This window comes from Rhinolophus sinicus, linkage group LG13 (genome assembly GCF_036562045.2).
Source record: "Rhinolophus sinicus isolate RSC01 linkage group LG13, ASM3656204v1, whole genome shotgun sequence".
In the NCBI taxonomy this organism is placed as follows: Eukaryota; Metazoa; Chordata; class Mammalia; order Chiroptera; family Rhinolophidae; genus Rhinolophus; species Rhinolophus sinicus.
In genome coordinates, this window is record NC_133762.1 from 60,282,375 (window position 1) to 60,295,062 (window position 12,688).

At 48.8% G+C, this 12,688-nt stretch overlaps 1 protein-coding gene across 1 annotated transcript; it reads right to left on the bottom strand.

Annotated features, from left to right (window-relative positions):
• Nucleotides 1-1,162: 1,162 nt before the first annotated feature.
• Nucleotides 1,163-8,065, bottom strand: CD93 (CD93 molecule). The gene is made up of 2 exons (XM_019718382.2): nucleotides 5,867-8,065; nucleotides 1,163-5,587 (listed from the first exon to the last, which is right to left on the bottom strand). The coding sequence occupies exons 1-2, from the start codon at nucleotides 7,780-7,782 to the stop codon at nucleotides 5,563-5,565; spliced, it is 1,941 nt and encodes a 646-aa protein (XP_019573941.2). The 5' UTR covers nucleotides 7,783-8,065; the 3' UTR covers nucleotides 1,163-5,562.
• Between the last annotated feature and the right edge of the window lie 4,623 nt (nucleotides 8,066-12,688).

Consider the following 12,688-nt stretch of genomic DNA (forward strand, 5'->3'; position numbering starts at 1 on the left):
CTGTATAAATTAAATTCTTTTGGGGTAAATAAATCATTTGACAGATTTAAGTCATTAAATCTGCTAGCATTTAAGTCATTTTAGTTAGTGGATAGCAAACGTCACCAAGAAGAGTCACTCTTAAAATTTGACATTTTTGTTCACGGGCCTTTCCTCAGACAGGAAACTCTTGCTTCAGGTTTTTCAGTATGAAACAGAAGGATGTTAAAATTGTGTGATTGTATATGTGTATATTTATGTTTGTGTGTCTGTATGTATGTGTTTGTGTGTATGTTTGTATATTTGTAGTTGCTTTTCTGCGTGTTTGTGTTGTATGTTTCTGGTGAATGTTTGTTTGTGTGTGAGTATGTTGGGGACCAGCCATAGTTGTTCATATTAAGATATAATTTCCAAATGTATTTTGTTAATGACGAGACTGCTAAAAGGATCAGCTTTATTTAACCCTGAGTAATGAGTGTTTATTCTGCATCATGTCCATTAGCATATCAGCAGAGCACTTAACCTACCTAAACCCTGTTCTTGCAAGTACATAATCTGAAAGGAAGATGGACTTAGAACCGACCACCATCTGAGGCCCCAATCTCACTGTTCAGTCACAGTGAGATTTATGCAGCCAAACAAGAAAGATCTGGTCTGCCTGTCCAATCAGTTAAATTAACTGAAGATGCTTTGCTGCTAAAGTGGTAATAATGCTCATATGATACTAGACAATTGTGTTTTTGCATCACTCCAATGGGACATGTTTAATCTTACACCAGGTGTCATCCATGCAATTAAAATGATGTAAGGAATTAAATCGTGAAGATAGAGGCACAGAGGAGTGGACACAGGATCTGAGGCAAAATCTGGAAGCATTCAATTGGGTCTGGGTTTCAGCTGGGACACTGGTCACATTGCAGCTCAGTCTCTCTGTATCACCATGTTCCCAGGGGCAGAGTTGTAGCGATGGTGCAGGCAGGAGAGCAGTGCCTAGTATCCACCCAGTCAGGGCTCTGGGGTTTGTGCTGCCTCTACTAGGTGAAGACATGCAAACTGGGCAGTCAAAGCACCTTCCTTTAGCAACTCTTTGAAAAGGACAAAGGATACATTTAATGATTGAGAATACCAGCCTGCCACATATTTTGAGTTGTTATGAAATACATTAAAGCAAGTTGACAATACATGTATTTCAGAGTTTATTAGAATAGGTGCATAACAAAGAGTGCAAAGATCAACAAACCTGCCACTTCTTGAGGCTGACCCAAGATGCCTCTCAGTATCTCAGAGTTCTGAGGAACAGTGCAATCTTTAAGCGTGCCCTCCCTGCAAAGTGCAAAGCACTCTTGCCTAGGATGAAAATAAACCCTGCCTAGAAATTCCATGATTCCAGAATCAGTGGAACAAGTTTCAAGTACACATATTTAAAAATCCTTGCATTCTCATTTAGCATTCATGAAGTGATTACTGACATTTATAAATTGCACCTAATATCACAGAATGAGACTTGCATATGACCTAATTCAAGCGTAAGCCAAATGTACAAAAAGAACTTTATCCCAGGGGACCAGGGAACAAAATCTGCTGAAAGGAAACACTTGCCGCCTTGTAGATAAAAGGAACAATGTAAGAAAAGAATTCCAGAGTTTCTTCCTAAAATAGATGGGCATTATCTCTAAGAACAGACCAAAACATAATTCTTTTTTTTTTTAAAGCACTTCAGTAAGTATTAGTTTTGGGAATCTGGAATGGAATAAGGTATTTGATTATTGGACACATGGAGAATTTTGATTATCATCCTCTTTTTTGGGTTGACAAACCACACAGATTTAAGCAGTAGGTTTTGCAGCCAGACAGGAACAGATGCTTTCAGGGCTCGTATCTCAGATTCCCACACTAAACCTATTGTCTAAGGTGATGGAAATATGTAAGGACATTACACCATTTGCAGCTGCTAGAAATCAATGCTTTCCTGTTTTCCTGACCTAGACAATGGAGAAGCTCAGCAGAAAAATAATATGAAAAGGTTTTCTTATATTTGCTTTAAAAAAAACTGTTATTTTGAATTTAGTACATTTTCCTTGTCAAATCTCATCTCTCTTCTCTTAGTTGTCACACACACAAAAAAAATTATGGGAAAGAAAGTTGGAATAAAAGTAACTAATGGTCAAATCCATATTCTTCAAAGATTGCTGAGTGGTAAAAGTCCAGGTCCCATGCTCAGACAAGCAAGAGCTCATGATTAGAACATGAAAGAGAACAGCAACTCATACAAATGTGTTTAAGAAAAAAGAAATGTGTTTCATATTCAGTCCCTCCTGCACGATGTACATGAGCATGCGCTACATGCTTAACTTTTTATTCCACTTGTTTGCCTGGTCATAGGAAGATGTGAGGAGGAGGCTTTCCCAATGGTTGCTAGTGTATCACTGAATAGCACTTAGGGCTAGAGATGGCCTGGCAAGGCCTGGCCGTGACTATAGCCACAGTCCTCCTGTCCTCAACTCAGGAACCACTTAATTCACTCACACAGCTGTGTAGCACCACAATGTGACAAGGACTATGATCAAGCCACTCCCAATGGCTGCTTTTGCCATGAGGCCACGCTGTTGAGCAGTCGTGGGTCATCCTACAAAGGACATTCACCAAGTCTACCACTCACCAGGCATTTTTGGAAATTGCCTCATCCTTGGTTTTCTCCATGCCTCAGATTCCCTGGGGATATTTTCTTCCTGCATCAGGCCTCTCCAAACAATGAACAAGAAAAAGCAGTGACTGTCCCTGAAATTCAGGAATGGGTCTAGTGGGCTGCATGTTTAAGGGTGCCATCCCCTTTAAATTATCTGCCTTGGGAGGTAGAGGGTGGAAGATGGTGAGTTTACCTCAAATATAGTTTTTCGAAGAGTCTCCCAGAATCATTGAACTATGGGAAACTGTTTGAACAAAAGTCTCCATTGCCTTTGAGCTTGTTGCCAGGTGGGGCCTTCTTCCTCTCCCCATCGTCCTACTGGTGCTGCTCAGCAGGTCTGTTCCTGCCCGGCCCAGGGACGTGGTTAGGGGAGTCTGCACGTAGCAGAACCACCTCTCCCCATGCTCAGTCTCTGGCTGTGTCATGGCAGAGCCACCTGGGGCTCCCCTGGATAAACAGGTGGTTTGCCAATTGCCAAGCAACCGATGGGCACTTGTTTATCCATTGCTGCAGCTCCGAGCTCCCCAACACAAGGACTCGAGTACCTCGGACAGAATTGCAGCAGTATTAAATTGGAGAATAAAACATCTGTTTGAGGCCGGCAGTTTCCATTAGATTTTCTGCCTGAGGTCATCCAGGTCGGAGATCTTGGCTGCTGGTGGGCAGTGGCCTGAGAGCAGGAGACCTTATTGGCCTTCAGAGGACCAACTCTGCCAGAAGGGACTCTGAGAAACTGCTATTTACCAACCCATATCTCCCCTTGTGGGTTGTGGGTTCCACAGCGTGGATCTACATGGTCTCCCCGGTGTGGGGGACTAGGCTGCCTATTCCTACCATAGAAGAATTCAAACACAGAGACCAGAAAATGAGGCTGGACCATAGAAAAAATGGAACACTGAAATGAGAGGGCACATTGGTGACCTCAGCGAATTCAAAGTCCACAGGATCACAGAGGACTTGGGTAAAACCTTTAAAATCATCTGAATGGTCAAACGGTCGGTTCCCATACAACACACTGCCAAGAGTCATGCCACAGCTTTTGTCTCCTTGAGTGTTAAATACCAATATTCCAAGTGAAAAGTGACTTTAAAAAACAGATTTTCCAAACCCCTGCTATGCCCCACAGAGCCTCCATATTTCCTTCCACCACTCCCCTTCAGTTTTCCACTGTCTTGAAAAAAATCTGAACTGCATCATCTACATTTCAAAATTGGCAAAAGGATATTTACTTGACTCAGAAGGCTGTGTACCTGACACTATTCCCACCCAGGGTATGGACCTCTGGGACAGATGCATTTCTAAGATAAAACCAGAAACAATAAGGTATCCTCCTTCTGAGAAGCAGAATTTGGAGTCTCTGGAAGGAAACACATTCCCTCTGTCCTTCTCTATGGTGGCAGCAGACAGCCCACTTGCCATCAGAGCTGCCACTAAGGCAGCTCTAACAGTTCCCACCCTTCCAGTTGCTTTCTGGTGACTCAGGTGGAACTATATGTTATCATCTACATTAAGGGCAAATCTTTGCAATTGAGCACTTACAAATGAGGATATAAATTAAAATTGCTTTGAGTAGTTTTTGCAGTTGCAAAAGATTTTAGTTATTTTCTCTCCCCCACGCCCACCCTATTTACTGAAAAGAGAGAAAGGGGACACAAGTTCCTGAAGCAGCACTGGGACAGCATCCTGCACGACCCTTCCTTGACTTTTTTGTATCCTACAGCCACAAATCAGGAGCAAGTTCTCAGGATGCCATATGGACTAAGAACTGTGCTAAAACAGTCTATGATGACAGCTTTCAGAACTCAGCATATCACTTCTCTCACACATCCTATAGAAACAATCAGAATGATAGACTTTTTGGTGCTTTCTCTATCTACAGTCAAAGCACCCAAATCCAGAGCTGCATGAGGTGAAGGCCGGGCAGCCAAGGATGGAGGGTGTCTTGGGGCTGCGCTGACTCAGAGACAAGTTGTCCTTGGCTTTTTTCCTTATGAGTGTTCATCTCGTCAATAGTCAAGTGTGTGTTAACATCAGAACATTTAGATGAATTTAGATTTAAATGCTTGTGGAGCAAACCCCCAGCCTCTGTTTCTCCAGCACGTTAGGTTATTTGTTTTCAAAAACTTTTTTAACTCACTTCATATAACTTTTATCACATTTTTCAGGCTTCACTGGCAAATAAATCCAAGACTATCATCAGTAACTTAAGAACAAGGAAATGTATGTCTAAACTCCCTGCCTCCTTGCTACCTAAGCATTCAAGTGGATTTCTGGTCAATGTGGACGATTTCAACAATATCAAGGTCAGCCGGACTTTTGATGGGAAAAACGCATGAGTGTAAAGGTAAAGAGATGTTCCCAGTCCTGAATAGTTTTCCTCTGACAAACAAACAAACAAACAAACAAACAAACAAAACAAAAAAACCCCAAAACAAAAAGAGCTTCTTATATAATTAAGCTATTAATTCACTTAGTCTCCATTATACTAAGAGGAGCAAACCATTTCAGTCCTACTTAGCATTATCAGACCCCTTTTCTTCTTAGATAACTCCAGTCAGCACAGAAGCAGTTCAAAAGGAGCCCATTAGCACCAAACTTGCAATTCAGAATCAATGCAAAAAATGAAATCAGTCACACTTGAATTTGACAAGGGAGAGTGAGAATTGTTAATATTCACAAAATTCCTACAGTGACACACAACTTCAGGAGTATCACACACACATAGAATATACCTGCACATTCCAAGTTGCCAGGCTTTTAAGGAGAAAGTTTATAACTGTTTGCTAAGATTCCAGTCCAATCTTTTAGAAGGTTGTGGGTCCTGCCTTCTGACAGGGAGCATCAATCTCTGGAGATGGTGGCAGCTGACTGTCAGTGTCTCTGGGACCACCTTATCTTCAGCAGTCCGTCCCAGGTGTCAGACTATGGAAAACAAAAGATAACATTGGAAACTGCCGCACCCTGCCATGCATGATGAGACCCTGGAGCAGGCCACGTGCACCGACGCTGTTGGCAGCACAAGAGGGAGGAACAGTCCTAAGGGAGCTTCAGTGTGTCTGTGGGTTGGCAGCAGGGTTGGGTTTACTATCCAGCATGGACAGTCCCTACCCCTGCCCTCTGCTTGTTTGTGAGGAGGTCATTGCCCACCCACCTCTCTGTGCGGGCCCATCCTGTCCCCTGGGCAACCTCAGGCCCCTTTACCTGTAATGGTTTTCCATGGCCCTGCCCTCAGCTCGCTCTGGAACCCAGGAGTAGCTGTGTGCTGCACTCTGGGGCTTTTTCTCCTCCTCCCTCTTGGCTCTGCGCTTGCGGTAAACCAGCAGTCCTAGGGCCAGAGCCAGCAAGAGTAAGATGGCCACTACGGCGCCCAGAATGTAGAACAAAAGCAGCTTCTGCCCATCAGTGCCGTCATCCCTTTGATGGATCATGAGATCCTCGCCCGTAGAGTCCTCATGGCTGGTGGTGGTTGTGGAGTGGTGGTTGCTGGGCTCAATCCAGATGCCAGGGGACATACTAGGGGTCAGTGTGTTGGGTGGGGCAGGGGTGATAGAGGCGTTGGGTGGGAGGGAGGATTTCCTCATGGTGAGTGCCACCTTGGAGGTGTCCTTAGGGTCCCCAGTTGGACTTGACATTGTGGCAGAAGACACAATTCTCCCCTCTCTAGCTCCTGTGTTCTCCCCTTGGAGAGGTCCAGCCAATCGTCCTAGGGACGTGGGCCCCATGATGCAGGAGACCCCGTCAGGGGCCAGCTCCCAGCCTGGCAAGCAGCCACAGCGGAAGGACCCCTGCATGTTGAAGCATAAGCTGTCACAGAGGCTGCCTTCTTGGCCCTCACACTCGTCCACATCCTGGCACTGGGTTCCGTCCTCCCCAGACAAAACATAGCCGTCCTTGCAGAAGCAGTAGAAGGAGCCATTTGTGTTGGTGCAGCCCTGGGTACAGGGTGAGTGGTCTGTCTCACACTCGTCCACATCCCGACAGGCCCTCTCTCCAGGGCCGCTGGCCTCATAGCCCACCCAGCACTGGCAGTGGAAGCCCCCAGGAGTGTTGATACACTCCTGGGCACAGGGGAAATCCTGGCACTCATCCACATCTACACAATCCTGTTGAGTTGAATCCAGCTGGTAGCCTTGGGGGCAGAGGCACGTGTAGTTTTTCCCAAGGGGTCCAGGGATGCATGTCGCCACCCGTCCACAGGGGCTGGAGCTACAAGGGTTCCGGGAGGTACAGGTCACCAGGTCATCCAGCAGCCGGAATCCGGGGCGGCAGCCACAGCGGAAGGAGCCGTCTCCCCCCTCGAAGCAATCTTGCTGGCAGCCCCCATTGTTGAAGTTGCAACCATATTCGGGGCTGATACAGAGGGGACCCGAGCTGCTCCAGTCAAACACATCAATGGCCTTCTCCTTGCACAGGAAGAAATAATGCTCACTCTTTTCCCCATCCCCACAGGCCACATTGGCCACAGAGGCAAAGGGCACAGCCTCCAGGGAGGAGCTGGTGGCCTGGAAGGGGGTGGTGTAGTTCACCTGACCCGGGCCCCCCAGGGCCAGGGGCCGGCACATGCCTTTGAAGCTGAACTTGCACACAAAGCCTTTGATGTTGCTTCCAGGAGAGCCCGGGCTCCCACAGGGGCTCTCGGACCACTTGGGGAGGCGGCTGGTGAGGGAAAGCAGGGACAGGTCTAGCATTAGGGACACACAGCGCCTGGAGATGCAAGAGCTTCTGGGCTCCTTGTGCCAGTTGGCATAAGGTGTGTCCTCCCCACCACCCACCCAGCTGAAGCCCTTCAGAGGTAGGCTGGGATCCAAGCACTTGCCCTTCTCTCGCTGGAGTCCTATCCAGAATTTGCCCACCGGGGTTGCCAGCGACATCCTTGGCTCCAGGAGCTGGGCCAGTGCTCGCTGGATGTGCTGGGCCTCCTCCTCAGTTCTCACCGTGGCCAAGTTGCCCCCGTTCTTGCTGCAGTGAAGCTGGGCCTCAGGCGCACTCAGCTTGCCCCAGTGGGCCGTGTAGCAGGCAGTCCCCGCGCACACCACAGCCTGTGTCTCAGCACTGGCCGCTGCCCAGGGCTGGCTCAGGAGCAGCAGCAGCAGCAGCAGGCTGGTGGAGGCAGCCATTGTGTCCTCTGTGTCGCTCTCAGTGGGAGACTGGAAGCCTGGCAGTGACAGCGGCTGCCCCAGCTGAGCTCCAAGGGACACCAAGGGCTTAGACACTGACACTCTGGTACAGAGCAGGACACAACGACGGCAGGCTTTTCACGTCCTCCTGACCCAAGGCGCTTCCTGTGCTGCTGTACTTCTTATTTCTCACCGGATACTGGAACTTCCTGCAGTGAATAGTTTTCTGACTCCCGTTGCCTTCATCATGGTTTTGTTGTTCATAAAAGGAGACAGGCAGATTTGCTGGGTCCCTGGCTAAGCACTGGGGAAATGTGATGGCTTGGGGGTGGGGGGAAGATGTTTACAGCTCTGGAACACCAGCTGCTTTATTTTGCTTCCATTCTCTCCCATCGGCACAAGGAGCTTAAATGGCATGCTACAGACTGAGTAGAGACTTTTGGGGGCTAGGAACTTGAAAAAGCTCACTGAGTAATCCATAGTAAAATTCCACTTTGGTTTGCAAACAACCAGAAGGGGGAAAAAAATCCTCAGACTTGAGACACGAGGCCACGGATGGTTATAATTTTCAGCCTTTTTTAGAAACAAACTGGATTTTCCTTTCTCTTATCTCATGTTCCCTTCAACTTTGGGAATCTTTTTTATTTTATTCCCCCATAGTGAACTTTAAATAGAGAGGCAGTGTTTAAATAGGAACTGGGCCGTGGGAATGTCTGAGTGCTTAATATAATGTCAAGCTCCTAGAGGACATTAAAACAAATTGGGTGAAATTTAGCAGTTTTCAGGGTTTCACCGAGCAAATATTGTGTTGGGAGGTGGCAGTGTAACACAAAGCATGAGAAAGAGAAAAACAAAAATGTTTCTGGCCTCCTGACCCTGGAATTGATATCTGCCTCCTCCACTCAGGGATCCTAGGATAGGTAGGAGTTCTGGGCCTCAAAGAAGGATTCAGGCCACCACTGACCGCCTCCTGCACAGCAAGCAACTCACCAAAGTCCCTGGACTTCAAAGGTTCTTTTCCTGCATCACAGACTTGTTTTGCTCATTGGGGCTGTGTGGGGACAGAGTCCCAGAGAGCAGTTTCCAGGTTCTCGGCCTCACGTGGAAGGTGCTGGCTCGGGTAGTAGATGGTCATCAATTGTGACTGGTGGGCCATCAGCTGTAACCAGTTAGCCAATTAGGCACTGATATAACTGCCGTGGCTATGTTGGAGGGTTGGTTGGTTGGCAGGCAGAGAAGAGGACAGCGGATTGCAGATCATGTGGATCCTACTTCCTGTGTCTCACCCAGCCGCCAGCGAGACTGGGGTGCAGGAAGACCCCTTGTTGGGGTACTGGCAGATGTTTGCTTTTATATCTTCAACCCAGCTGCCAGCGAGAATATATAGTGGTATGACTATCTATGGCTCCGTTGGTGTTCCTTTTTGGCCTCACCATATCCTGCATTCTTATGCGAGGGGCAGGACCAGAGTCCCTGCATGACATATGGCATAGCGAGCAGGGTATGGTGCCCAGCCAAAGCTCTCCAAAGGGCGGTGGAGCAGTTTGTGTATGTGAAAGCTCAGCTTCGGGAGGCCCGTGAGGAGTTGCGCCAGGAAAAGGTGGTGCGGTCTGCTTGGGAGACTCGAGCCTCCAGATAGCACGCCACCCTGTTGGCTGTGGCAGGCTTCGCCTGCTTTTTGGTAGTCTGCTGCTGCCGTAGGCCCTGAGGGTTGCAGACATCTTACACCAAAGCCTCTACCCAATCAGACACCTGGAGCAGCGAGCAGGATTCCGGCCAGGTAGGAATGGCATCTGACTCTGGGCAGGAGGATGTGTGGCCTTCACACAGTGTGTGCTACACAGTAGCCACTGTTCTCAGGAGTTTGACCCCCGAGGAGGGATGGGAGGACATGAATGGCTCTCTGGCCAGCGTGGAGAGGGCACTGCAGGTTCTAGCTGAGCAGTTGCTGGTGGAGGCGAAGGGTACAGCCGGCCGTGTGGGCTGGATGTTCCTCGCTGTGTTGCATCATAGCACAGAAGATGCACTTAATGAAATAGCTCAGGGGCTGGACCAGCAGCCCCCGGGGGAGGCGCTGGAAGCTCGGGACCACCAGTTAGAGGAGGTTCTCACCGTGTTACATCATAATTCGGAGGAAGCGCTTGCTGGAATAGCCCAGGTGCAGGACCAGGTGTCCCAGTAGGAGGCTCTGGAAACTCGGGTCCACCTGTTACAGGAGGAGACCCATAGTGGAGACTCAGTGCCAGAGGCGGATGACGCGAGTGGAGACAATATAGCTCCCAACCCCCATGCCCAGCTCACCGTGAAGCAAAAGGTGAAGCATGAGTAACCTTTGGGCCCCAGTGTTGTTGCTCCCAGCAACCCAGCAGCAACTGAGTTCACAACCTACACTCCTTACACTCCCACTGAGTTGCAGGAGCTGGGGAGGCAGTACAGAGAGAGCCCTGGAGAGCCAGCCTTGGCTTGGCTATTATGTTTATGGGATGAGGGAGCAGACAGCATTCTCTGCTCCCCAGGCGAAATGGAAAAGCTAGCCTCCGTGACAGGGCATCTGTCCCTGCGACAAAGGTTACAGAATTGCCATAGGTTGGCCCAACACCAGGGCAACCATTCTCTAATGGAGTGGCTCACTGCTGTGGTACGCACAGTATGGGGACAGGCTGGCGAGTTGGCAGACACTGTGAGTAAATGGCAATCGTATACTGAACTTATTCAAATCATCCATGAAATGGGTATGAGACATGCTATGTGCAACCCTAATATGCGGGGGCTGGATGACGAGCGTTTTACAACCAGCATGAGAGATCTGGTTTTGGATACTGACCCAGCAAATGCTTTTGATCCCTGGTTGCCATTCTTACGCCCTATGTGGGGCAGCAGATCCATGAAGTTACAACTGCCATGGCCACTCTGGCGGATGTTGAAAGCCGGTAGCAAGAGAAGTTAAGACATGAGGTTTGAGAAGTTAAGACCTGGAAGCCCAAATCAAAAGTAAAGGGGTGAGGTCGCGGGCCTCAGAGAGTAACACGCATGCAGATGTGGCATGATATTGTGGCAGCAGGGGTCGATTAGGAAAAAATAGACCAACAACCCAATGCACTCTAGTTGGAAGTTTGGAAACAGTTGCATCGGAATAGCAATTCTAGTGAAGCACAAAGGGAAAGTCTGGGAAAGTGCGACTTCTGTCCCTCCAGGACTTCATGCGGCCACTTGAGGCTGACTCCTTTCAGCTTGATTAGGGAGATGGAGGGGTCCAAGGTACCCTGTCAGAGGGGATCACCAGGGACCGGAGGCCTCACGTGGAACTCTCCATAAGTTGGTCCCCTTCTAATGTTCAGAGGGTTTTGGTCCTAGTTGACACTGGTGCAGACTGCAGTCTTGTTTATGGGAACCCAGAACTGTTCACCGGACCAGCAATCTGCAATGATGATTACGGGGGAAAGACTGTGACTTTAAAAGCTGTTTCCTTACCACTGGGTATAGGAAGGCTTCCCCCCTGTACCTACATGGTATATGTCTCCCCCGTTCCGGAATATATTCTAGGGGTGGACGTGCTACATGGCCTCAGTTTATAGATGTCGGTTGGAGAGTTCTGTCTCCCGATCCGGGTGGTGAAAGCGGTGACACGCAGGCATGCTCACCACCCTCCTCAAGTGTTGCCACAGCCCTGGCGCGTGGTTACAGTGCAACAGTACCACATGCCAGGAGGACAAGAGGAGATTGGTCATACAATTTTGGAATTGGAGAAGGCACATATTGTGAGGCCGACACCCAGTCCCTTTAACTCCTAGTATGGCCTGTCAAGAAGCCAGATGGGACCTGGCGAGTGACTGTGGACTATAGGGAGTTAAATAAGGTGACACCACCCTTGCACGCTGCAGTGCCTTCAATTCATGATTTAATGGATCATCTGACTGTCTGCCTAGGGACATATCACTATGCAGTGGACACTGCTACGGGGATGATGTTTGCTTGGCCCTGTCCGGCTGCGGATAAGTGGCATACAGTGGTCGCTCTTACACATCTGTGCATCCTCTATGGGCGACCCCAAGTCATTGGAAGTGACAGGGGTTCTCATTTTACAGGGCAAGAAGTGCAGCGCTGGGCTGTCAGGATGGACGTACAATGGTTGTTTCATACCCTGTACAATCAACAAGCAGCTGGCATGATTGAATGCTACAACAGCCTTTTGAAACAAGGTCTCCGGGTGTCAAAACACCCTCTCAAGATGCATGACTGGGCCTCGCATCTATTGGACGTCCTGAGAGTCCTGAATGAGAGACCACAGAAGGGAGGGCCCACACCAGTAGAAGCTCTGCTACATCGAATGGCCGCGCACATTCAATTACAAGTTACCACAAGTGAGACTCTGTTAAAGCCAGGCTACGGCAGAAATGGAAACATTTTGCTGCCAGCACCCGCATGCTTGAAACAAGCAGGGGAACAACAGCAATGGACTTGACCCTGGAAGGTCAAAAGCCCCCACTGTCGGTGGTTGGGTCTGATAGCCTCATGGGGGGCCAGTTTGACTCATGATTTGCAAGTGATGCCAGGGGTGGTGGCCGAGTGGCCACCGCAAGTGACTGTAGTATACGGAAATCTCAATGCCGGGATGATTTTGTGGGGAACCTATGTGCTCTCGCTATGGCCTATTATGGGGTCCCCTGTTCTGTTACATGTTGAAATACATAAGGGACCCCAAGCCCTGCCATAAAGGTCTGGTACCACAAACCGGGAAAGGGGCCAGTGGCAGCAACCCTCCTTTCCCAGGACAAAAAGCTAGCATGTATCCTCCCAGATGAAAGGCATTTGCTATTGTTCATTCCGAAGACTACTGTTTCTTTCTGCCCGTAACGCCTATAGGCTAACACGGCACAGGGCCCCTCATGGAAGACGCTTGCCACAT

What these genes read in the sequence shown, in the direction of transcription:
- CD93 (XM_019718382.2), bottom strand. Translation starts at nt 7,782, where the DNA reads ATGGCTGCCTCCACCAGCCTGCTGCTGCTGCTGCTGCTCCTGAGCCAG. An exon ending in GCCATGGAAAACCATTACAG is followed by an intron (nt 5,588 to 5,866) that starts GTAAAGGGGCCT and finishes TGTTTTCCATAG; the next exon opens with TCTGACACCTGGGACGGACT.